General features: G+C 46.5%; 1 protein-coding gene across 2 annotated transcripts in view; it reads right to left on the bottom strand.

Moving 5' to 3' along the window:
• The window catches only part of LOC142579098 (cytochrome P450 3A14-like), a 45,132-nt gene extending 24,165 nt beyond the window's left edge, over positions 1-20,967 (bottom strand). The window contains exon 1 of one of the 2 annotated variants that reach the window (XM_075688967.1): positions 20,903-20,967. In XM_075688967.1, the coding sequence (XP_075545082.1) occupies positions 20,903-20,961 (59 nt within the window). In that variant the 5' untranslated portion in view covers positions 20,962-20,967. Of the gene's footprint in view, positions 1-3,346; positions 3,423-20,902 lie in introns of those variants that run through there. The other variant, XM_075688966.1, reaches the window with a different exon arrangement.
• Between the last annotated feature and the right edge of the window lie 6,932 nt (positions 20,968-27,899).

The raw sequence follows: 27,899 nt of genomic DNA, 5'->3' as shown, positions 1-27,899 counted from the left end.
GTTGAAATTCTCATCCTATCTATACACTCGCATAATCACCACGTTTAGGTGCTTCACAGCTTCAGTCTTGTTCGCCAGCCCATCCAAGAAAACGCCCTCGGAAAAATTTTTCCACGTTACCTCATACGTAGTTCCCGTAGGTTTGCTTTTCTCCCCTCTTCTTTCGCGAATATATTCTTGGTTGCAACAAGAGCTACACTGAAGCCGCACTCACGCCATTTCTTTCACAAGATGTACAAAGATCCGGTTCTTGTGCAAGCTGCACGTGAGCCTTCATGAGAGGGACAGCGTGTGCGCGAGCAACAGGTATGTCGAGTGTATATACGCCACAGCTGTGCGAAGCGATGTTACTCTGCATAAGTATTGATTAGGTTAGCGAATGCAGCGTCGATGCTGTTTCGGACTTTTCGATGCTTAGTCCTTGGAAATTGTGCCTCATGACTGTGCCACTAGTTGTGACCGTGAAATAATACAAGCATGTGCGTTGGGCGAGGCATTTACTGCATGGTGTCTTTCGTGAAAGACTCTTGCTTGGATGTAAGAGTAGTCATGCGAAATGAGTGATATAAGAGAAAATGGCGCAGCATGAGGAACTTAAGAGGAAGCTTTAGCTCGGGCCCATCTCCGACGCGGCCTATTCAAATATACGTAAAACGCAAAAACACTTTTCTGAAGTAACCCCTGATCCGGTTTTAATGAAATTTGTTGTATTTGAGAGAGAACGTTGAATTATAGTGACTGTTTACACCGGAATTTCGATTTAGGACCTGAATTTTATTAAAAGAATTTTCAAAAATTTGAAAGTTTGAGAAATATAGACGCGTAAAATATATGAATTATAAATTATATAGCTCTGCATCAAAAACACATACCGGGTTCTGTAAACGGCATCCATTAGATCATTCAAAGCGGACAAATCTTATATGTCAGTTTATATCTTACGAAAATGTGTTACGTTGTGTACAAGGGCTCCGCAAAAGCTGTATTTCCATATTACTAAATTCTTTGACAGTCATGTGTAAAATATCAATTTTGTCCGCTTTAGATGTACTATAGATGCAATTCACTGAGTTGGGTTATTGTTTTTCATTGCAGAGTTACAGAGTTGTATACTTGCTGGTTTTGTTTTCTGAAAATTTTATATTTTTGCCAATTTTTAATAAAGCATTAACAATTTAAATCAAAAATTTGAAAGCAACAGTCACTACATTTTAAGTTTTCCTTTTCAATACAGTAAACTTCGTCTACTTTAGTGCAATGCCTTGCTGAGAAAAACGAATTCTCCTTTTACATGCATCTTGTAGTAGCATCCGAGCTAAAGCTTCCTCTTAAGAAATTTTTCATAAAGTTTTCTATAAATTTTTTTCGGCTAAACTCTGGCGTTAGTGTCGGCAATATCTGCAAATGCGTCCGTTAGGCCTGGGCGAGAGTGATGACGTCTACGGTTTGTTGTTGTTGCTGTTGTTTGCAGAAACTTTGTGAGTGCGCAAATTTACCATGTTCGATAAAAAATTATGTTATCAACGCAAACATTCTTACTGATTTTGCTTTTATGGCATTCATAAAAATATTACTGTTGCAAATTTAGAAGGACTAAGCCTTGTAAGTACCACCCCAAGAACGTCTGAAGCCATGAGAACGAAGATCAGACAAGTTCATGTATTACGCATGATTCTTATGGTTACACCGCAATCGCTGCACTAAAATAAGCTCTAATAATTTTACTAGACAGCACCACGGGAGTGTGCCTTACAGTTCCCCGTGTACGCGTGTGTTATAACAGGGTTATAGCTCCGCGAGCTGACGGGCCAGGGGGCGAGCTGAGACGCCACTCCGAAGGTGTTGTACGCTGGGGCGGACAGCGCTTTCATGAAGCGGGCCACTCGCTTGCTAGTGGTATGCTCTCCGCGGCGTAGCGCACGCAGCGGGCCAGCGTTTTTGCGACACAAGCATGGCGACCAACCGCACAAACAGTGTCACGTCATCGGCGTTGTCTTCAAACGCGGCGCCGGCTCCCCCCCCCCCCCTGGCGAAAATTGCTCAAAGGTGTTTTGCCACTGAAGAGAACCTCTGTATCATGCGAGAGGTTTCAGCAACGATGCCGTTTGGCGACGATTTGAAGCGGGTGACCGCGATCGAGATCCTGAAGCGAGCGTACCGATCTTTTTCACATTTACTCCAACCTTATCCGACAAGTGCCGCAGCAAAGCGCCCCGCTTATTACTATGCTGGACCGAGCGAGGGACCTAAAAACTTCCTTTGGTGCGGCTCTCCGCGGCCGTCCCCGCTTGCCAGCTGGCGCCCGCTGGCCGGTAAACCCGCACAGCTATATCTCTCTATTGTCTGTCCGTAGGATAAAGTGGCAGGTGGCGCAACTTCAGTTAATGAAGGCGCACTGTGTTATCGCGTCTCCCGCTTTGGGGTCGCACATATACTTTATCTGTTTCATCATGTGCCTCGAGTGCTGCGCCATTCTGCAGAACCACCGTGACGTTACACGATAAAAGCGGTACCTAGAGATACGGCAACAGATGATGACTTATGCGCAGAAGCTGTGCCATTGTAATCACTCTGAGTTTTCGTTGTGTGGCTTTGAATTACGACACCGTTATATAGCGGATATAGCGCAATCAAACATCGAATTCAAGCTATTTCAAGCCCTACTTTATGCTTAGCCTCAACACAGACAGTGAAACGGTACGTCTCCATCCGCCAATGCGTCCATCACTCATTCTTTTATTCTTCCACCCATTGTTTGTGTGGCACCCACAACACTCTCCGAAATCGTGAAGGTGTCTTTTTATCTGGAACGACGAGAAAGAGTAAACAGCCCCAACGTGCTAACAACAGGCAAGGGCAAACTGTGCTACGTGGGATTGTGTCCGTGCAATGAACGCAAGCTTCGACAGCAATCCCTTACACCTTTGCTAAAGAAATTCATACCACCGGCCTCGAAAAACAGATGCTATTTTGAACACCAGAAGAGGCGTGCGTTACCATTTCGGAGGTGTACACGAGCATATTTCGTCTGTGAAGTCGAGCAGTAATTCGTTTCCAGGGGCTGGGACGAGTACGGCAATCGAAACGGCTACGGGACTCAAATGTATGTGCTACATGAAACGCTAATACAGCTATGCAGCTACCGAAAACGGCGTGAACGAGTTTATTTATTTGTTTGTTTTTTCACCGTACCACGCAGCTAAACTTCTCTCGTAATCTGGCTGTGCGTACACGTGTTATTGTTTTGGATGACAACACTCCAAGCGCCTACCTTAGTTCTCGCCTATGCGACCTGCATGCGCCGCTGCCGCAGTGCCCCGCCCCCCTCAGGGTGACCTTGACTCACATGAGAAGCGCTGCCAGCAGCAAGGCCAAGAGGATCAACAGAATGGCCGTGGCTGTCATGGTCGAATCCAAGTGAACGAAAAGCAGGCGCGCCGCGACTACCGCGTTTTTATTGCTTCTGGTGGCGAGAGGGAAAACCGAGCGGAGAAGACTCTTCCCCGCGTCGGCCAATATGCCTCCTCTACCAAAGTGACGTGCCTCCGTGAGGTGAATTCGGCAGACGCGTATAGTTCAACGCCTGAATAATGCTGCACCGTCTGTTGCGATACAGCATGGAAATAGGGCAACGTGAACGTACAATGTACGCTAAGCGCACACGGCCTTCACGAGTGCGTCGTGCTTTGGCGTGGCAGTGGTGGTGGCGGTGGTACACATTGCATGACACATAAGTGCTGGATACGGCAGCAGACCAACAAAAAAATATTAGAAGGAAAAACAACATTGTCATCAACAAATTAACCCAAAAGGACAGCTTACATCGATGCAGTACACAAGTGTGTTTTAAAACCCAAAAGTGTGTTTTAAAGCAAAAGAAAACAAAAACACAGTACACACGTAAACACAGAAATACAGGTACTACATAACTTGGAACGGGTATTTCACAAAAGAACATTTCGCAAAAGTCAGCGGAAATCGGGTACACTGTGGAACACATGAAGTATGGCAGCTGCGCACAGATAACAGCGTCGAATCTTACGATGAAATGACTTAACCCGGGTCAAAGCGGAATGGAACAATTCATTTGATAAGATAGACGTAATAGCAGCCTGCAAACGGTTCCATTCGCGAATGGTTTTCAGGAAAAAAAAAAGAAAGAAAGAGTTGCGGTATGCTGCCGTCCTGCATAACCATATCGTAACCATATCGTAACCATAACCATATACGTAATATGGTTTGAAGGCATATGTTTCGCGTGGAATGCCAATGTACGAATAGCGTATATTATGGAAAAGGTTGAGCCTTAGCTTGGTTCTGTGGTGGTCCAATGAAGACCAAGCTGTAATTTTCGTAGCTATTGTTGCACTCAAGTTAGGATGTGTAAATGATTTCCCATGTGCGTATCGAGTCACCAAAGTCTGAACTTTATGAAGTTCTTTTCTTTATCAATTGCGGTTGCCTGATCCTACACCGTACTAGCACACTCCAGTACTGACCGTACACAAGTTTTGTAAAGGAGCTCGCGGGTGGCTTGCGGAAAGGAACGCGTATTACGATCGAAGAATCCTAAGGATTTGCAGGCCTTCCCAATTGTATAATCTACATGGCGAGACCAGCTGGGCGAAGACGTGAAATAGACACCTAAATACTTATATTGTGGCGCTATTTACAGACAAGTATTATTAATTGTGTATGTGGATACCATCTTTGTATGCTTCCTTGAAAACGCCATGCACGCAGTTTTATCCAAGTTAAATTCCATTTGCCATTTTGCGCACCACTCATGGATAGTGTCAAGGTCATTTTGGAGCACATCACGGCCAGTATTAAATGTTGTATTTTTATACAGGATACAATCATCTGCGAGAATTTTCATGTGGGACACTATATTTTCATTGATACCAGTCATGTAGAGGACCTAGGAGCGAACCCTTGAGGGACGCCTGACGTCACATCAATGACGCTGGATTGAGCTCCATGCACAATTACAAATTGGCGTCTCTAATGCAGATGCTCCGCAACCCAGACAATTATGCGATAATCAATGCTATAAAGGTACTGTTGTGTGTAAGTAAATCAATCACGGAAGCCGGTATCGAAAGCCTTACGAAAATAGAAAAATGTGCAGTCGACAGTAGTGCTGTTAGCTATGGCGGCGGCAGTGTCATGGGCGAATTATACCATTTGAGTGACTCAAGACAACCCCTTTCGCAATCCGTGCTGGTAGGGCTTTAACAATCCGTGAGCATCAAGATATCTTATAATATATAAATACATGTTCGACAAGTGTGCAGCAAACTGAGGTAAGTGAAACAGGAGGGTAATTTGACACTTTGTTTGGAGGGCCGGACTGATATATTAGAACTACTGATGCGACTTTCCAATAATCAGTAGGATAACTATTTGCCAGCGATTTTGAAATATTATTTTCAACAACGGAGGTATTAAACGTGAGCGTTCCCGAAGAAGATAATTTGGTAGACCATCAAGGCCGCAAGCCTTAGAAACGTTCAACTCTCCAGTATCATCGCTACGTCTTTCAAGTAAAAAAAAAAAGGTATTTTTTGACTCATGGGCAAGAGCATCAAACAGGTCTTGGGCAATTCACAAAGAGCAAGTACAGCAAAGGTTGACCAGCTAGGCATGCACAACAACATCGACGAAGTGATCGAGGCTCAGATTATGGCGCACATACTCCGCCTATCCTCGTCCAAAGCCGGTAGACTAATCCTAAATGAAGCTAATGTCTCCCTATCTCGAGCACGCGGTTATCCTACCGATCGAAATTAGAGAAAACTACAAAGTCTCACCGTTTCCCAGAGACGTCCACTCACAACACAACATGGGTAGGCGCTGGGCCCGCGCCCGCGCGATTCTCGACCGCACCGACACGGATCGTGAAGCATTTGTGGACGCGGCCCAGTACGGCCACACGTCCACTTTCGCGATAGCAGCCGTGGACGGGAACGGAATCTTACGATCATCCACATCGGTTAAAACGACCCGCAGCGCTAACGCAGAACAGATAGCCGTAGCCATCGCCATGGCAGACCCCACATATACGCATGTCCTCACGGACTCGCGTGCCGCAATTCGGGCCTATGAAAGCGGCAACGCATGAAACGACGCAGCGCATATACTACTAGCGAGCTCAAAAGAGAGCAAACTGCGCCTCTCCTTGTTCCCCGCTCACATGGGAAAGACATTCACCCGCGAAAACCAAACCTCAATGAAACGGCCCACGACCGTGCGCGAGAACTTGCCCGCCGCGACGGTCCTCACGGCCTCCGAGAGTCTGGACGTTCAGTTTAATGACCCGCTACTCACTTGTAAGGAAATCACCGCACACTATCGGGAAGGCAGAATGAAATACCCGCTCCCGCACGCCAAACTCGAACGCGCGCAGGCGGCCTCGTTTCTAGTGCTACAAATGGACTCGTATCCGTCACGAGGCCTACTAAGCCACTATAACTCAGACTGCCCAGAACTCTATTGCTCACTCTCGCACATGCTATGGCAATGTACCGCGTTACCAAAGGGCCCTCTCTCGAGTGAGCCCGAATGGGAAGAAGCCCTCAAAAGCCTGGACCTCAAACTCCAACTCAAGGCCGTCGAAAGTGCCCAAGAACTCGTGGAGCGCCGCCACGTTCCCGTCCCGACTTGGGCGTCGCCTACGGTTTCGGCCCGAGGAGCTCCCCGCGTGGTATCTCCAACGGCCTAAAACTCCTCAGGAGCTCAATAAAGTTCTTGACTGACTGACTGAGTGTGAAGCTGCAATCGCCGAAGGCTTGGCTGCACTGCTTGTGGTTTCTGTGCCTCTAGGGATGTGCAGCTGGGCATGTTTCTGAATAAACAGCTTGAACAACTGAGTATGTGCAACTGTGAATGTGCGACAGAGTATGTGCCTGAATAGACAGCTTCGTTCATTAGGTACGTGAAACCGGGAATCAGCCATAAGGTTAAATTCTGAGGAAAAACATACATTGCAAAGTATGCAAATATACTCCTCTTTACCTGCACCGTCACTGACCTCAGTTCCAGATTCCAGAAAAGGTGGAATAGATATGTTCTCTTTTGTATTCCTTTTTATATACTTCCACGGTTCTTTTGTATTCTGGCTGTTATTCTGAAATTACTGAAAAAGCGCTTTCTTCGTCTGTTTCTGTTTCGATTTTACCTTGTTTGTCAGTACTTTCATCACCATCAGTCTTACCACTCTATAAGCTGTCTGATTTCGTTTTAACAATCTTTTTATAGACACATTAAAGCATGGTTGGCTTTTTTTTTTTCGTTGGTAATATCCAAGGTAGAATAAAGCGGCCACGAAGCTCGAAAACTTCTTCGTTAAAGCACTACCCAGAGCTCCGTAACGCCGCAAGTTTCTGCGACTGTTTCAAACAAAACACAGTAACTACGTTGTTCTGAATTAATTTCTCTCATGTCCGCTCTTTCGTAATTGTACATAGATGATTTAAAGAATATTACTTCACATTTTCTAAATTTAGCTCACGTAACACAGCCTCATGGTCGCTGATTCTACTACCAGTGCTTACTGAACTATTTCAGGTCCGTTTGCGAATAATATACCTTAGAAATGCTCCCTCGGGCACGTTAAAGAACATTTTGGATTTTTCGTCTGGTCTCCTGCGGTCGAGATTGATCGAGTGAGAAGGTAAGCAAGGGAAGGTTAACCTTGTTCGCAACCGGCTGGCTGCCTGAGTCGGGAATGGGGGCAAATATAAGAAAGGAGACAAAGTCGAAGTGCGTACGTACCTGCGTTCGTGTGTGTTCAGTTAGCTCACTTACGTTTTCTTACAAAAAAGTCACACTGCTGCGCTGAGAAAGATTCAGCCAACAAAGTAATGCAGGGGAAGCTCTGCGCGGACAGATTTGCGCATTTGGGAGTACTCAGGCTTGGCGGCCGAGTGGTGAAGTGACGAACTCGCTGCATTGATACAGGCAAACTGACAGGATAAGGTCCGCCATATCTTCAGGGCTGAATTCGGTCCTGTACTAACGCAACAATCAAATGGACACGCACGATATGATTAGCACAGCTTCAGGACGCGGCAACCGTGGCCATTTTATGTTCGCAGGCAACTTAGTTTGATTGTCCGCATGCGCTTGCTGCTGTCGGATGGTTAGTCGACTGCATAGGGGCAGCGGAAGGGTCTACTGAGCCTTTCAGGCATATTGCGAATGTTTATCAACTTCGTTATGTATTCCTGTGGCTCCCACCCCTCACAGTGAAGACCACTGTAGCTTCTATATACATCAGTTGAGAGCATGTCACCACAGGTTTTCGTTTTTGATCCAGCTAGGAGAGATCAACGCAGTGTAGCTAGCCCAACCGCTAAGCCAGACCAAACAAAAAAGTGACTGTTTACAGCATTCTGCAACGCGGACTGGTAGTTCCAGCGGATGGGCCTCTTGGCCCTTTTTCTTATCATTTCCTTTTACCTACGCTTAGCTATAAGTCTAAGCGCTCATCGTAAACACGGTCATTAGCTCGAAGAGACGTGTAGCACGCAGCACCTAATTATATCCAGAAAACTTTGTGACTCATTATCTTTGATGCGTGCACTTTACGTAAAGGTGCCTTGCCGACAGACAGTGATGGCTCTGCAGGGGGCGCTATCCTTCATATCGATGCTGTACAGTGCAGGCCAAGGCCAGCACGTATTTCTGCAGATAGAGAGAACTCTGGTTTCGCCAGGAATGTGAACGTTTTTGTTTTTTTAGACACAATCATTCACTGCAGTGCGCAGCGACTAAGAAAAAGAGCGCTGTCAATGTAGTCGTCCGCTCGGTTTGCCCGTACTATATATCGCTGTTTCTCTTTAATGATTATTCAAATCAAAATCAAAGACATCTAGTCACCCTGTAATTGTAGTGACTACATCTTTTCACCTAAAAGTAATAACGAGAAAACTATAGTGTGATAACAAGGCACGGCACAAATTCGGAAAAGCTCTAGTGCAGTTATCCAGACCGAGTACCCGGAGTCCTCACATAGTCCTACACACGCTGGAACCACCTACATAGACAAAAACGGAGGAAAAGGTGCACCAAGCACTTTGCCGAGTTCCAGAACGTATACGCGCATATTGAGCAGCGAACACGTATCCACGAGGCCGAGATGCGGTCCAATATGAACAGGCGTGCAGATATTCGATAGTATTCGAAAGCGGGCTTGATCCCGCTCAAGCGGTGACCGGCGTTTCAAACAGGCTTCAAACGACCGCGGCGTATGCACGAATGCTTGCCTCGAACGCTTCTCAAGAAGAAAAAGAAACTGTCGTCCGCTCCTTTTTATGATCGAGGTTTTCAGCCTCGCAGCTCGGTGTGCGCCTCATTATATAGTGCACCACTCATGGCATCTTCGACTGGTCACCTCCCTCCCCTGACGCAGAGGTTCCACGAAACGCAGAGGTTCCACGAACTCAGAGTTAGAGGACAAGCGCGCAAGCCGAACGCATGACTCGCTATCGGAGGAAGAAATGGCAGATGCATAATCACGGGACTACTGCCAACGTCCGATGTTTCGTCTATGCAAAGCTCCCGGCGCTGGCAGGAAAACCGGCGGACGCGCCTATGGGACGAGCATCCGTCGAGATGCCAGCCCAGGTTGCCTACGTTACGATGGGCCGTCGCGAGTAGCGGCGACGCTGGGCTGTGATGACGTTGCGGGAAACGCTCTCAACCTCGACGACTGTTCCGACGACGGCTCGGAGCCCCTCAGAGCGCGCGAAGATGGATGAGAGCGATCGAAAAGGGCCAGCCGAACGCAAGGCACGCACCCTCTTTCAACCAGCCAAAAACAACGCCGCGTCTAGAGCGCTTCGAAACGGCCAGTCGTAGATGCCATCAGGTGTTCGTAGTATTTTTGCGCAGTACAGAGCTTCGACGAGACTGACACTACAGTCGAGCGCAGCTGGAACGAAATGACGTGTCCAACGTCCCAATTTAAAGGCGTCCGACTGCAGAGCGTTTGTGGAAGCGCATTTCACATGTGTGTTTCCAAATGTGTGGGTGTGTGTGCTTTTTTCTCTAATTTCTTCATTCCTCGTGTTCTGACCTGCAGTAGCATGCCTGTCATGTTTCCCATGTCTCCCATATATATATATATATATATGGAACAACGATGCATTTTGCTATATGAGCCGAGGATATATGTGCTGTAATACTCAGGTATTTGGTGTGCGTGGGGAACTCGGGACTTCTTGAAAGGCGTGAATGTGGGTTTCTATATTTACAGTAAATAACAGGGTCCGTATTCACAAAAGGTCTTGGGTTAGCATTGTTCGCAAGACCAAATTGTCGCCAATCCATATGATGGACACATTGTTAGCGATGGCGGCTAGCAGCCAATGGCAAAAATCACTTACAAACGAAAAGCTTTGTGAATTCAACCCTAGTTCTCTCCTGCATAGTATATCTTCAGTGGCGATGCTTTTGAACTGTTTTAAGGGATAAAAGAATATCACATAAACATCAAGCGCGAAGAACGCGCGCAATGTTCCTAGTACAAAAACGCAAACAGCTCAGCCTCCAAACGTACAACATTGCTTTGCGAGGTCGTAATTTTTTATGTGACTTTTGTGACTTTATGCTTTGTGCATAATGAACACACCGAAACGCCATTTTGTAACGTTCCATATCAGCTTGTTATGCTGTTAAACAATTTTTATTTGATACAAGTTTGTCCTGGGCCGGCCAGCTCATTATCGTGACTAAGTCGCCGACAGCTTTTATCGCATGGAAGAGAGTGTAAAGGCATAGAAAATCAGGTTTTGTTTGTTTATTTCTTTCTTTCATTGTTTACAAGTTCACCACTTCTATGCTTTATCGTGCAAACTTTATATGGCATGCCAAGTAATATATGACCCATGTGGCCAATATTCACATCGCGAACTATGTTGAAATTCCAGATTTGCGTGTGGAGTATAAATTGCGCATTTATTTACAAAAAAAAGCGCAGTCTATTTGTAGTTATTCATCAGACAATTGCATTTGGAGTTTTGCTTTGTGTCTATTAAATCTTTTTTGCGGATGTTACAGATTGAGGGCTATATGGAAAGAAAACACAGTCGAGGGTGCCTCGAGAACAGAGAGAGCGATAAGTGTTTTTTTTTAATCACGCAGAAACTCGTCTGGGAGTTGTCTCAATATGCGTAAGTAGTGGTGCCACTTGCTCATCTCCACGCAGCCCTGTGTCATTATCAATGTTATGAAACTTGATCCGACCAGTATAAACGAACGCAATGCGGCGACACGCTGCTGCGGACGGCGGCGTAAGGTGAATTTATGACGCAAGTCAACTACTGCAGGTGGCACCGCCAGGTGCGCTGATGACGTTCGGAGAGTTTGCACTCCGGCGTGCGAAACCTCGGCGTGCAGTATATGCGAGTAAGTTTGCACACAAGCGCACATTCACAGGATCTCAAGAAGAAAAGAAAATTGCCTCTCGCTCACATGATGCTTGGCGTGCAGGTGTTTTCTCAACCTTGTGGATAAATCCCCGTCAAAAACCATTAGTAACATGGGATTTGTCTCTGTCTGAAGGTAAACAACACCGCTAGATTCAGCCTTGTAATAGCAATAAATCTTGTCTCGTGCTACACCTGTCAAGTACCTGTCCTGGTTGCTTAGATGACGATGGCTGAGCGTGCTCATTTATGTTTGTTTATTTTTATTCCTTGTTGCCATTACCAGAGCGACACGCGGACACGCCAGAGAACATTGCGCGCAAAAACGAGGAAATGGATGTCGTAATGACAGTCGCCAGTAGTTTGCCCCGCAGGGCAGGTACGTCGGACACGCTTTTCGTCGTGGCGCCAATGGCCCAATTCTCGCCGCCAAGCCAGCCTAGAAGTTATGCAGTCGGAAAAAAAAAGTTAACGACACTGGAAGGGCCATGCTGCTGGCAGCGCAAGTATAGTGGCGCAGCCGATGAAGTGGTTGCGCAATTAATGTACGCGACTTTCCTTCTGCTCGCGGATTGCATAGCGAAGCACTCCACGGCGGCATCCTTGCGGCCTTGACGTAGCGTACGAGTGTTTATTGGCCAGTTTCTTGCTCCTAGCTTCCAGTACTACGTGACGCAGGTGGCTGACATGCGAGATATTCTGTATCGAAGACTTTCCATCTCAGCCGCCTTCCTCGTGAGTGGCGCTGGCTCTCACTCCCATGGCTAGGTGTAGCATTATATTAAGCATTATTATTATTATAAGCATTATTAAGCATTACTTCAATATCCCAGAAAGTGAAGCAGGTGGCAGCCGCTGCCATGCATCGAGTGGCCCGTGCACGCGTCTTGAACAGGTTGCGCGTTCGGCAACCTCTTGAAGTTGTGCACGCCCATTGCCTAAGCACATTTCCAGAAAAAAAAAAGTGAAGCATCAGCTGGGAACCAAGGAGTATTTATTTTTTGTTTGCTACCGACAATGATGCCCGCAGATAGATTAACCCGGGAAAGCGCAAGGAAATTTACATGGTTACTTTATAAAAATGTATAGTTCATGAGAGCAAAAAAAAAACGAACTAAAAGAAAAGACAACTTGCCGCTGCCGAAAGCCGAACGCGGAATCTCTTCAAGAAGCGGGCGACGAACAATTGATGTACTGCACCCGATATCACCTGGTTTACTTTCTTGGGTACTGCAGAAGACGGAAAGCGATATTTGCAAGCTTCTGCGCGGTTGTCTAGAGGTTTTGAGCCAGAGGTTTCGACCGCGGCGCATATAATCATGAACACGCGATGAGCCACACTAAAACCCGCAGCTGTTGCTTTTGTCCTTTAGTACAGCACTTAACTATAGTTTGCTTTGGACAAGGCTGACACGTTTTGAACGAGTGATGGCTGCCAAGTATTCATTCGCCACCTGACAAGAAAAAAAATACTGCAGTTTCACTCATAACGCTAACCAGCGACGTGATAGCTGGCACAGCAATATTATACGCATGAAGTATTCCACTATTTTGTCCTGTATCGGCTCGAGTAAACGTTCGCGGATGCGCGCAAGTAATCATTTTTTAAAGCGAATCTTTTTTTTCCCTCTTCTTTCGACTTTTCCACTGCTGCTGCTACCTTGCACGCCGCGTCCGGGGGTGGTGGAGAACGCGTATTGTACATGGCAGTGGCGCGGGAGAAGGCTCTAATAACGAATACCTTCAACGAGAGCTCCTTAGACGTGACCGCAACGCCCTCTGGACGGCTGTAGTTACGCGTGAGACCGCGGCGAAAGCATAGCAGAAGCTTCAGCTCTTATCTTTGTTGTAGACATGGCAATAGTTGCAGACAAATTGGGAAATTTTAATTCAAGGCACGGTTCGGCATGTTTCTGTTATTTCAAAAAAATATAGACCATGTAAGTTTGTCCGCCCAGCCAACTGACGCAGGTCATGCGGATGCAAAGTCGTCTTGAAGCGCCGCAGCGTGAAGACAGCAATACGCAAGTGGCCGCCTAGGAAATCAACACTTCAGCTCCGATGCGAGGCGCTGTGGAAGTCAATGAAGGGCTAAACTTCTGGTTGGCTACGAACAATGGCACGCAAGAACGCGTCGAGCAAAAACGTCTCTCTATGATTTCTTTGTACTAGGTACACAAACAGAAGTGGGTCACACAAGCACTTAACATAACCCCTGTCATATGACATCACTGTCATATGACGTCAGTCATATGACAGTGATGTCATATGACAGGGGTGATGTTAACATCACTGTCATGACGTCAGCATCACCGACAAGTATTGTTAATTAATGCAAATACCACAGAAAGCGTCGTCGCTTAAATCAGTTCCCACAGGCAATGGGATCTTCATACCCTTTTTTGTTAATCCCATAGGTTCATACACGACATACTCTGCTTTCGAGGATTCTTCATTTATAAAGGTGGATTAGTTGTTTCTCAGGGAAATTGTGCAACCAACTCTGGAAGACCGCCAATAAATATGGCTGTACAAAGATTAACATCTTCTTTAACCAGGAAGTTCAATTGATACGAAATTAGTAACATTGTGATTGTGAAGTAAAACGCTAACACTTGCACACATGAAGGCTATAGTAACTGAATATTACAGTGAACAAATATGTGAGCATAACAAAAAGACAAAGAAATTTCGCCATTCTTCTAGTTTTGTATCGCGTTGAAAATTTCAGAGAGTGTCGAAAACATTCGCGCGGATAAAACTCAGTTCAGTCGCACCTAAGCAAAAAGCCACCGGAATAGTCAAATCCAAGCCAAGCTTTTGGAAAAGTTCTTCTAAAAAATATTCTCCTTTAGACAGTGAACCGGCGACATGCTAAAAATAAATATTCTAGAGACATACTCTCATTGCAAAAAAGAAAAGAAAGAAAATCACACAGAGCTGATAAAGCCAGCGCAGACGTGTGAAGGTAAACGTTCAGTGTAGTCTCTCGACCAACGTTATCTTGTAATCGATACCTCAGACTTTCAAGTGAAGCACCGTCTATTGCTCCAAGAAAAATTTCGATACGCAAAATCAGAAGGGGACAATAAATATTTCGGGCAGCTTAGTGGCGCTGAGGGGGAGAGACGAGTATTCCTCTGCCTTTTCTATTCGACCTGTCGCTTGTTGTTTTAGAGCGCAGCTCTTTGGCGTCCGTTCCTGGGTTTCGCGTCGTCGTCGGCGTTGTCGTCGGCCTCGTAACCAGCTCCGCCCCCCTTTCATCCCCACAGCGCTAGCAGCGACCGACTGATACCGCTGGATGCCGCTGACGCCGCTAGAGAGTCAAGATAACGTGACTGCATAGAACACCGTCGCCGCCATGCAGAAAGAGGGGGAAAGGGTCCCCCCCCCCTGTTCTTGTGTGGCGGATAGGGTGCTCTTCAGTTGCCGACGCGCCGGTTATTTCACGTAGGCCCCGGCACGTCGACGAATACGTGACCACCTTCCCACGGCTAGACCTGATTCTTAGCGCTGCGGAAGCGAGGGTATCATATTGTTTGTGTCGGCATCGGCGGCGTTGTCCCTGAAACCAACTCCGCAGCTGGGGTTGACTCACTATCGGCGTCAGCGGCATCAGTCAGTCGCTGCTATCTCTTCCCTCCTCCCTTTATCGTGTTGTCCGCTTGCTGCGCGCGCTTCTGCCCCCATCGTTTGCCGCTGGGTGTACACGCCGCCCCCCTCCCCCCTCTTCCTGCGAGTCTCCGGTTGTCAAAGCGCCGGCTCGAACTTAATTCCTTTCTTCGCTCCTCCTCCAATGCAACCCCTGTGCGGTGGCAATCAGAGAGCCAGATCGGTGGCGGCGGATCTGTATATGTGCACCGCCCGAGCCGAAATTGCCGCTGCCGTTCGCCCTGTGCGGTGGCAATCAGAGAGCCAGATCGGTGGCGGCTTGACATAAAGACAAACAGCAATTTCCTAACACTTATGCGGGAGAACATCCCGTTCCTCTCGCTCGTAACGCGTCCCACGGCTGTGACAACCTCGCGAGGCACTTGTATAGGTCTCGTCTTTGAGAATCAAGCATTGGTGTACCAAGTCGAACATATATCAGTCTATTTCTCCGACCACAAAGCTTCCTTCATGACTGTCAAGAACTGTTAGTGGAGTCTTTGTTAAAGGAATACGTGTGAAAAATAAAAAAAAAATTCTGTGATAGCGCATACATGTGTTGCTCGATTTCTTTGCCTCAATCTATCGAAAAGGTGAAACAGCTTATTTGCTGCGCTCAAATTTCGCATTAGGAAGTAACGTAATCGTCGGTAATTTTCTTGTTGTTGTTGTTGTTGTCGTTGTTGTTGTTGTTGTTGTTGTCGTTGTCGTCGTCGTCGTCGCTTCTTACCGCTGGCTTCGTTTAACTTCTTTGGTTCGGTGCCAGTTAGAGATCGCTTCTTCGTGGGCGCCGCCATCTTCCGTAGGCAGCCGCACCATGTATGCGCAGACGGCATGCTGGCTTGTGTGAACGCTCCGTGATGCGTGCCATGCTATACACTCGGCGGCGGTGTTTCGTAGCTGTCCTCGCACTCGCGTGGTCAATTTATGCATGACATCTCGATGGCGTATTCTACGGGGGAAACGGTTCTGTGATACGTACTGAAGTTATCATCAAGTTGCCATGGCCGGAGTTTCCCCTGGCGTTGAGGCGGACGGATCACCCAGACCGATCGATGTGTGCGCGCGTGTTTGAGCCTGCAATCGGCCTCGGAGATCAGTTGTAAATTTTCGAAAATTCGTTTTAAGACTGTGATCTTGCTCCAGCATTCTCACTGTAGTTCCAAAGTGTGGTTGAAATTATGGGGTTTTACGTGCCAAAACCACTTTCGGATTATGAGGCACGCCGCAGTGGGGGACTCCGGAAATTTCGACCACCTGGGGTTCTTTAACGTGCACCTAAATCTAAGTACACAGGTGTTTTCGCATTTCGCCCCCATCGAAATGCGGCCGCCGTGGCCGGGATTCGATCCCGCGACCTCGTGCTCAGCAGCCCAACACCATAGCCACTGAGCAACCACGGCGGGTCAAAGTGTGGTTTAGCAGCAAATTAGTAGTTACGAAACATATGACGATTCTATTCTAACAGCGTGGGTACCGTTCTACTGCGGAATAAGTTGTGCTGTTTACTTTGACGAGCTTTGTTATCTGTAGATAGATTGCGTGACTACCTCGCTTGCTGGACGAGTTTTCTCCCCACGAATAAAATTGTTTTGGCTAGTAATGACCGCATACTGTACGGTGTGAGTAGCACTTGTCGAGCGACTGTCTGCACACTGCGAGAGCATCCGGGGCAGTGTTAGATGCTGGGTTACATATCTATTCCATACAGAGCATGGCCCAAGCACGCGGCATGACCATGCGAGTTCTTACTCAAGCGTTATCGAGTGATTTATTTTTTCGTTGCAGAAGCGGGCTAAAACCGATTTTGTTTACTATACTACCTTTTTTTTTCAGACTTATTCGTCCCATCGTCTACAACGCACTCACCCGTACTTCCGAAATTGTGTTCTCACAAACAGCCGTCGGATTCTTTTTATGAGATCCCCTTTAGATATTACTCCCCTACCGAGGAAAAAAGGAAATGCCGAATAACAAAGAAAGTATGCTATCATGCTGGTTTACCGAACGAAGGGATCGCTGTGTTGAACAAGGCCGTTGGCCTTGTTCAACACAGCCATCATACAGGCGGCTAATGCAGACCTGGCGTAATGATTCCAAGTCTACTAAGCTTGCAATGCGTCAGAACGATACGAATGGCAGAGGCGAATATTTTACAACGATTGGCCGTTGTTGTTTCGGGGCTGCATTGGGTTGGCCGTACACGAACACTCGTATACTTCAGTTGTATTTCAGTTGTATTGTATATTTCGGTTGTATTTCACTTCTCACTATACCAAGCGACGGGATAGTGAGAAGATTTTCCAGTTCACGCTGGCAATACACAGGCGCCAGTTCTTTTCGCCTAGTGAAAACCGGTACAGCCGAAATAGTTCACAAAACACACCCACCGCGGCTGATGATGCCCGTTCATGGCACGTTTACACAACAGCAACCGTAATTTCCGCAAACTGTAGTTACCGCTGTAGCTAAAGGCTACGCAGTAGTTGTTCCTCGTACCTAGTGTCAATCGACGTTGTGAAAATTTCACGAAAGATGAGTTAACAACTTGGAGGACGCTTAACCTTCGTCATTAAGATTGGAACACGATAGCATTCAGAGATCCCTGACTGCTTCTCACGCTTCCCGGCAACTGCAGCTCATGTAACCATAATGTTTACTGGGAAACGCTGGCAGCGACCACTATGCACGAAGGCTAGTTTTCTGATATAAACGTGGCCTCTATCGTGGGCCGATCCCTGGGGTAGTGCACAGCCGCACCTAAAAATTTTATAATTTCCGGGTTTCTGTTATTGTTTCGAACTTTTAATCTTTAACTCTGAGAACATTTCACGTAAACGGCATGCTCTGTCGGTGTTACGTTTCGTGAAATTTGTATGTGAGCTGGCATTCTCAAAATTCCGAGAAATAACTTTGCCAAGAATCAAAGACAAGGTATGAGTAACTTTAGCGATAGAGTGGTGGATGTGACAATAGTACCCTCATATGCCTCATGTCATATACCAAGGAGTGGTGTAAACATATATATATAAATATATACGGCAATTTTCGCTCACTGGTGCCGACACCGACACCAGATTTTCTGAGACATGGGCCGCTTAGCGCTATCGCGTAAAAAACATATGCAAATGTTCGCAGCACACACCGGCAACTCATTCAAACATCGCCATGCCACCTCGCACAAGGCATAGAGGAGTAAAGGCTCGCCGCGCGCCCTTTCCTCATGGCCGAATAAAAAGGCCTATAAATCGTACGTAGATACACGGGAACTCTTTCGCCTTGCATCGGTTAAAGCAAAGATACGCAAATGCGCACGCAGCGATCTCCGGTCGAAACGACGACAGCTTCACCCATTGCCGCAAGGTCGCGTTCCCAAGGTCTCATTGAGCAAATAAGAAGCGCCTTCATTGACGATGATGAAGTCATGATCTCCTTTGACGTAAAATCAATGTTTACATGCGTGCCTATTGACTATGCGTTCGAGTGCTGCAGGAAGCTTCTCGAGGCTGGCTCTTCTTTGCCCAAACGCACGCCATTCGAATCGCACAACCCGCCTTCTAAAAATTTGCCCTGAAAATACGTACTTCGTCTTTAACAAAGAGTATTACAACCAACTATTCGGCACAGCAATGGGAGCCTCTGTGTTCTTCGTTTGTGCCAACATTGCTCTAGAGGATCTGGAAAGTGCCGCCTTATTTTCATTCGGGACGCGACCAAAGCTATTTCTAAGATACATGGACGACTGCTTCTGCATTATCCCTCGCCGGCAGGCAACATATTTCCTCGAGCACCTAAATTCCTTCAAGCCGAGTATACAGTTCACGGCTGAAAAAGAAAACAATGGGCGAATTCCTTTCCTGGATGGCCTCGTAGAAAGGACTTCAAGCGGCTTGAGCACTAGCGCGTACAGAAAGCCAACGCACACGGGAAAGTACCTGAGTTGCGACTCGGCGCACCCAATTGGGCAAAAGCGATCCGTCGCAGCAGCACTCTTTTCCCGGGCATTGCGCATCTGCTCCAGCCCCACGAAACGTAGGCAGGAGCTATAGGTTGTCAAAAGGGACCTTATGAACAATGGTTACCCTCTACAACTGCTCAGAACGCAGGAGCGCAAATCAGCGAAGCCTCGCCGTGAAACGTCGAAAGAAACAGTGAATCACGTGGTGGTACCTTACACAGTGGGAACAAGTGAAGCCCTTGCACGAATATTTAAGGGCTAAGGTGTTCCAATCGCCCACGTGCCTTCCCGAAAACTTGGCCACCAGCTGGTTCACGCAAAAGACCCTTTGAAACACGCGGACTACCCGGGAGTGATATACAAGATACCATGCAAGAAATGTGACGTGTCGTACGTCGGCGAGAGCGGAAATTTTAAACGGCGCTTGAAACAACAGATGGATGACGTCGCCAAAGGTCACACAGCCGCGAACGCCCTGGTGGAACATCACGAACTAACCGGACACATCATTGTCTGGGACTCGGCAGCCATCATCGCAAAAGAGAAACACTTATCTGCCGTTTTCTTTTAGAATCATTTTAGATACAGTCAACTAGACACACGATAAACAGGACGCCGGGTAATTTTCCCCATATATACACCCGAACGCTGCGCCACCTCACCCATAAATAGCCGCGCGCCCATGCTTACATCTTGGTTGTGATTAAGGGGCCTGTACGGGGCCCGAAACGTCTGTTCTTTATTTTTCTTTTATTCTTGGCGAGTGCACGTTTTTTGGCACAATATGTTTCCTAGTCAGACGAGTTTTCCTCGAAGACTTGACTCTATTTCTCCACTGCAGCATCGACAGACGTTTTAACCGCTAAAAACCTTCGACTAACACACCGCGGGAATGGAGTTCAACTCTAATTGGGGTAGTGTTCATTTATTTCTTTACAAACTTATTTGAAAGCGCATTGTAATTTCTGCGACAAACGTTGGGGGACATCACAATGACTTAGGGAGTAAGCACATAGCACCGATCGCTATAAAGAAGGAAATAATAACTATGACTGACTAATCATGTTGTCAAATGAGAGGCCCTAACGAGGACAAGCGAGTCCTCATATACTACGATGCATGACCTTCATTAATTATTTTTTTGTGGCTACGAAGCTGCAAAATTGCATTATTAAATTGCTACTAACATGGCCAGTCACAATTTTTTTTCATCAGAGCATTAATACCCACGTCTGATGTTATGGCAAAAGCTTATTGTTTACATCTTCTAAAACTGTTTAGGTTTACTGTAAATCGGAGTCGCGTGATGAGACTGGGATAAGAAATACATGAAAATAAATACAACAGGGCTAGCATCATCATAATAATCATCATCCGACTTTGAGTCCACTGCAGGACGAAGGCCTCTCCCTGCGATCTCCAATTACCCTTGTCCTGCGCCAACCGATCCCCACTAGCGCTCACTGCCAACTGAACTTTATTCGAAGAAGCACCAGCCCATTATAATCTGTCGAAAAAAAAAGCAAGAATCATCTGCATTGATAGGCATATGCAAAGGGCGCACTGCTTCAGCTTACATTGAAGGTGAGCCAACTCTCCGAAATCATGCAATTGCTTAGCTCGTTCTCACTTTTGTGCTATAACTCTTCTCTAATGCCGCAATGCCGTCTGGGAGCCCCTCGTTCAGCGAGATACCGTGTTGCACTCGTACTCAGAGCGCGATAGTGCTGCATACTTACATGCGCTGTTTCGCTTAACAATAAGAAACTCTGAATACGACGTTTAAATTTTAATTCTAGCCCGCGTGACATCCAACCGTTCCTGCTAGGCAATCGCACCCACCAGCTCTCACTCAACTCACATGAGAAGCGCTGCCAATAGCACAGCCGAGAGGAACAGCAGTGCTCCCGTGACGAACATAGTGAAGCACGCGAGCGAAAAACCCAGGAACCGCTGTCAGCGCCTTTTTATTGCCTCCGGTGGAGAGAGGAACACCTGAGCGAGGAGGTCTCTTTTTCCAACTCTGCAGTGCGCCGTCTCTCCTTCACTGACACGTCGCGGCGATGAACAATATTCGATATGTGCGCACTGCAGCGAAGGTAACGTTGCTGTGCGGCTGTTACTAGGGTGCCTGGATGCTACTCTTCTCCTCACAGGGCGGTGACACGTCTGTTTGCGTCGCTATATATTGTAGGCATACATAAAGCCACGCTATGATGGACAGCGGGAATTCAGGTTCTGCGCTTGCTGACAGTGTAAAAATTTCGCATTTTCACCGTTTGTACCATTGCATGCATTGCATTTATTTACATCTCACCTTAAAAACAGAGGCTTAACGCTTAATGTAAAGTAATACTGGAATGAGCTTCGAGCCAATATCATAACCAATATTTTCTGCCGTGGTTTCGCTAGCGCTAACTTGTTTTTTTAAAGCCGATGTTTGCACATATGGTGTACACTGAAGGTTTCAGAGGTTCTTCTTCAAAAAGACAGGCGAAACTTTTGATTTAAATGTTTTAATGGCGGCATGCGATGAATTTCCTGGATTTTTTTTAAAAAATAACCTGTTGCAGATAACGTAAATCAAATCGTTGAGATGGATTACTCACATAGGCGGACATTGCTTGCACTAGAATCATAACACATGTTCAACTAATAAAACAATGGGCTTATTAACTTTTTAGTTACCTTAAAGACAGATATAACGATTTATGAATTGTAGCTGGTAAGTTTACAAGGCGTTATCCTTAACAATACCGGAAAACTTAGAAATGGTCACCCCGCATAACTGTCACGTTAGCAAAACCAGAGAAGGACAACCCGAAAACCGAAATGTAGTTTAAGAGGGAGAGAGAGAGAGAAAGGCAATTGAAAGACAGGGAGCTGAGTTAACCAGAGATTATCTCCGGTTGGCTATCCTTTACTGGGGGAGGGGCAAGAGGATGCGATAGGTGAGAGAAAGAAGGATAAAAAAAGAAAAAAAATCCCTAAACGCACACACGCACGTACACATGAACTGTTTCCGTGGGCACTGTCGGGCAGCCTGCAAAGGTGTTCTTAGTATTACACAGTGTCACCATACAATCCTACGTCACACTGTGTACAGTCACAATTTGTCAGAAAGTCCCGTGTCTTTTAAGTATCGCTGCAGCAGGGCAGCTCACCAACACGTTCAGACTGCCTAAGCCACAGAAAGCACACAAACGCGAGAGCATTTACAGAGCAACGCTCAAGCTTATACGCTTTTCATAAACATCAGAACAAGTCAGTTCAAGTTTACACCTGTGGCAGTTTTACTTCCATATTCCTTCTGCCTCATTACGTCTGGCTGGTACGATCAGCGCAAGTATAAATTCTGAGCTGCAACAAGAACTCCTCGAGAACATTTTCCTAACGTTTGCATGCTTAGTGCGTAGGATTTATAGGAATCACACATTAAGATTTGGCAGGCTTCTAATCAACATGATTAAATAATTTAGACAGCAAAAGCCTAGTGCATCAGAAAACTTTCGCCAGGCCGTTTCACAAGAAAACACAAATTTAGGTATCGTGTCTTAGATGGACAAGGTTCATGTCGACTTTTTTGCTGCGTTCTTGGTCGCGGTGGAATATGACATAGGTGTCGCTTTTCGGTTGATTGGTGCACGAAGGTGCGCAGCAAACGGGCATGATTGTATTTTTAGCCATAAAATCGTCAAGCACTTCTCATCTCACGTCTAGAGCCCGAAAATTCAATTTAGTTGAAATCAGCATTGTTAAAACAAACACCAGGCAAACATGACAGTGCCACACTGAATAATGCACGCACATGTGTGGCCGTTTTAACAACTCCGACAATATATCGCGGAGGTGCGGCGCGGGCCTGGTCAAAAGATGTCACCAGGCTGAACGGCGAGGGCGGCGCTGATATCGAGGGGCCCTAGCTGGCACTGCATAGTATGGAAGTATGCGGTATCTATTGCAGCTGGCCGTAAATGACGTAGTTCTTGCGGTCTCGATCCGCGCTAGAGTAAATACGTGTTTTCTCTTGAGGCGACACACGCACGCACAAATATACTCACACACACCTATGCACACACACAAAAAAGCACCGGCTTTTTAACCCATTGCACAAGACTCGTCCATATCTTGTCATTAACGCCATTATATCGTTTAGCGTTCAAACACTTGTGAGGCTCGCGTACTGGGGCTAATGTGGCGTAGCGTTCTGTTGTCATTGCGCATACCGGTGACCGAAGAGCTGCCGCCACGACAAAGAACAAGTTGGAGGGAGAGAGAAACATTTTTTTAAAATTAGTCAAGTAAATAAAGGCCGCCCCTGTGGCGGTCGCTGTGAGTTGCCTAGATTAAATTTATTCTTCCGCTTTACAACAAGTATAGCAGCAAGGTGCCACATGGCTTTCCGATGGGCACGAGTACTTCTTAGAAACATCCACTCGTTAAACTTAATAGCTGAGAAGCTGCGGCACTAATGTCTTACTAGATTTTGCTTGATAATGCCAAAGTTTGGGCTAATTGATTCTGCAATATTTATTTGTTAAACAGCGCAATTTCTCGATATTATTATTATTATTATTATTATTATTATTATTATTATTATTATTATTATTATTATTATTATTATTATTATTATTATTATTATTATTATTATTATTATTATTATTATTATTATTATCATTATTATCATTATTATTATTATTTTTGAACACATATATACAATTAACAGGAAAAAGGGAAAGCGCGGAGCAGGCTGATAACTGCCACCGGCAGGAGCAGAACGCCTGCCTACCCTTCAGAAGTTTGGTGACAGCATCAAAGAAATGGAAGATAGGAAGGAGGGGGGGAAAGCGAAAAGGAAGAGCAATAGGACAAATTTAAAGAATAAAGTAGAACACAATACAGATCACACACAGTAGGGCTGGTCACTGAAGGTGGCGCTACTAGATAATGTTGAATAGAATAGTTTCGACGCTACAAACATGAACCTAAGTTAGTTGACTCTAGAAAAGTAAGTAGAGCGCGATGAGCTGGATCACGTTCAGACGCACAACCACTGGGGTACAAACATTCGTTGAATGCCGTACACCGCAGGCCAAGAAAGTGATGGTCCCTCACTAGCGACATGCGCTGCGCACTGAAAGCCGGACACTCAAATATAAGGTGCTGAAGTGTCTCGCATCAGCCACAAGACGTACACAGTGGCAGGCCACACGTCCTTGTCTGTATAAACTTTCGCGCACGTTCACGCAGCCAACCCTCAGCTTTGGTAGTTGTGCTCTAACGCGATGAGGCAAGCCTCGGCCGGAGCGGGAACGAGGCGGGGCGAACACGGGGCGGGAACGTTCTATTTGCGACGCGCTGGTTTAGATGCTTCCTGAGGAAGTGGCAGCGAATTAGCAGACGAGCGTCATCAAGCTTGCACAAGATTTCTGGGCAGTCACAGCTATTATAAGCGCAAGTTGAAGCGAGTCGATCAGCCTCTTCATTTCCGGCGATTCCTACGTGTGAAGGTATCCATTTAGCAAAGAGAGATACCTCACGTGATCAAATTTTGCTTGCAGAGTCAATAATGTTGCGCACAACTGGGCAATCAATCTCACTCGGTTGTAACCTGCTAAGGACGGCGCAGGAGTCTGTAAAGATGGCAATCTTCGATGTAGTTAACTCCTCTTGCACGTATTTGTGTGCAACATTAATCGCTGCTAGCTCAGCATTTCTCGACAAGGAGGAACAGTGAAATTTAATGACAGAGACCAAACTGAAGCAAAGAGGAGGACAGCGCTTGCCCTTGTTTGTTCTTGAGCTTTTTCGACAAGGAGGAAACTCAAGAGCAAACCAAGACAAGCGCTGTCCTCCTATTTTCATCAGTTTGGTCTCCGTCATGAAATTGCGCTGTTTTACTTTGTGTTCCGGCGAGAAGAAAAAGCTCACTTTATAACAAAACAGGAGAAAAAACGCCCACGCCTTTAATGGAAGAGGGGAGACAAGTTACGCTGTAGCTCGGCACGTTAGTTACATTCCAAAATACCTCGGCACGCGTGCAACCACGGCGTCAATTGTTTCCCTATCTCAACCTAGATAACCACGCAAGGCTTGTCTCTTTAGAGCCACGAGGCAACGTTCTCAAAGTCAATCGCGTAGGTCTATTGACAACAAGAAAATCTCGAGTGGCGTACATATTCTATTGTGCGAGGAGTTCTCTACCGAACATTGACCTAGAACGTTTTGTTCTGATAGGGCAAGGTTGCCAATCAACCAAACACTTCGCTCATCACTTACCTATCGGCACTAGAGCGTCGACAGCCACCGAGGAGGTATCTGATAGTCTCGGCATGGGGGGGGGGGGGCACATATGTGTATCAGGTGAAGCTGTCGGTCATTTCATTGCGGTAGGCATGAGACTTGGTGAAAGAAACGCAGGGCCACAAGCATTATAACATGGTGTGTTTGGCAGTAAACGCAGTAAACGATTATAACTCAGAGGACAACTAAAGCAGACTAGATAGCTTCAGAGAGTTCGAATATCAGAGAGTGTTTTCGTGTAGGAGGAGGAAAAAAAGAGGGAAAGTATAAGGGTGAATTAGAAATGTTTTGCCTCTAAGTTTCTTTTAGCCAAATTAAAGCCGTAAATACGAAGTCAACATGTACATTCCTAGTGGTGGACCTTTCTTGCATCGAGCCGGCCTTATCTGCCGTTAGCTCCACGGTACAGCGCAGGTGTCAGTTGTGGAAATTGGCGGTTGTGCTTAAAGACAATGCGAGGCTACATGTGGCAATCAGAACCACCGATAAGCTCCGGTCATTTCATAGCGAATGTCTGCGCAACCCACCGTACAGTCCGGACCTCGTACCTAGTGATTTCCTCGTTTTCTGTCCGGTGAAGAGGTGTCTGGCAGGACAGCGATTCACGTGCAAAGATGAAGCTGAGACAGCAGTCCGACGGTGGTTCCGCAGTAAGCTCGACGAATTCTACCACAGGTGCATCTGAAATTTCGCGCTGCGATGGGGCAAATGTCTGAACTAGTGCGGGGACCATGTGGGAAAATAGTGCCTTATTTTGGCTGATAAAGAATAAATGAAAACACTTTTTGATTCGCCTTCATATAAAACAGACTAGCTACCGCGCAGATGAGTCAGGGGTATCGGAGTGTAAGGACAGGGAAAAAAAGGAAGAGAGAAAAACAAATGACAAATTGTTCACACGACTCGATACAACACGTGAACACTCAATGTATCTCACAATGTACGCAGATACTCAGGATCTGGAGAAATACGCTTAAGTCCTTCGGTGCTGATGTCCATCTGAAACAATCTCTCAGTACTATCTCCTCCGATAATCAGCCATTGTCAAGTCTATCTAGCGTAGTGGAGATTAGATTTGTTTATTCACTGTAGCGAAGGCAGTCGTTCTCTCGCTTGTTGTTCTGGTAAATGTGCAGTCGTTACTCAGGCGAAAGCGTTAGGCGCCTCGTGGGACGAAAAATTCGATGCCCGGCATTACGCTATCCGGCATTATGGCGCTGAAGTTCATAAGGAGTCGAACCCTTGACCTTTGGTGGGAGTAGAACCCACTGCTTGTGTTGTTAATTAGGGCGAAATTGATTAAGCCCCATGTCTATTGGCGGGAGTCCAGCACACGACCTTTGGTGTCAGGGCAAATTAGTCTATCAATTTCTTTATAAAAAAGCGTGAAGCCAAGGCGAAGAAAACAACGTCGGCATGACCTGTGGTTTTAATTGAGGGATAGTTATTTAAGGGCACTCGAATCTACTACCTTCATTGGAAGTCGACTGCACTTGGAGATATGGGCGCACCGGTCATATCTCCAAGTTCGATTCCAATTGCCATCCCGAACTTGGATGGATGGATAGATGGATGGATGGATAGATGGATGGATGGATAGATGGATAAATGGATGGATGGCTGGATGGATGGCTGGATGGATGGCTGGATGGATGTCTGGATGAATGGCTGGCTGGCTGGCTGGCTGGCTGGCTGGATGGCTGGATGGCTGGCTGGATGGATGGATGGATGGATGGATGGATGGATGGATGGATGGATGGATGGATGGATGGACGGACGGACGGACGGACGGACGGACGGACGGACGGACGGACGGACGGACGGACGGATGGATGGATGGATGGATGGATGGATGGATGGATGGATGGGTGGATGGATGTTATGAGTGTCACCTTTGGAACCGGGCGGTGGGTTGCCCCACCGAGCTCTTGCTAATACACTGCCTAATGTCCTGCCTAGGTTAAAATTCGTGGGTTCGACTTTGAGAGTAGAACCCATGCCCTTTGGTGGAAGTCGAACGCACGACTTTTAATGTTAATTAAGGCGAAGGGAGTTAAGGCACAGTTAAGTAAGATAAAGTTAATTGAAGAGCTCTAACTCACCACCTTTATTAGGAATCGAACCCAATTGGACATATGAGCGAACCGGTGATATCTCCAAGTTCCATTCCAATAGACATCGTGACCGTCGAGAGTCCAACCCACGACCTTTGCTGGGAGTCGAACGCACTACATTTTGTGGTAATACGGGCTAAGTAAGAATGCGCGGTTAATTAAGGTAACAAAAATTAAGGCACTCGAACCCGCGCCCTTTAGTCGGAGCCAAACCCGCAACCTTTGGGGTTAATCAGGTTCAAGAGGGGGGAACATTGGGTCAGTTGGTCCGACATGTTTAAAGAGGAAAAGAACCGCCACTTCAGACGGGGCGTGATGAACGAGTGGACAGGGTGAGCGGTAACTAGCAACTGAGGTTTATTACCAACAAACACATAGCAGCAAGATGTCGCATCTGCGCGCCGCGTGCCTTGACTGTCGTATGTTTAACGTATGCTAAAG

The sequence above is a fragment of the Dermacentor variabilis genome, chromosome 4 (genome assembly GCF_050947875.1).
Source record: "Dermacentor variabilis isolate Ectoservices chromosome 4, ASM5094787v1, whole genome shotgun sequence".
NCBI lineage: Eukaryota > Metazoa > Arthropoda > Arachnida > Ixodida > Ixodidae > Dermacentor > Dermacentor variabilis.
This window is presented reverse-complemented; position numbering and strand designations above follow the sequence as displayed.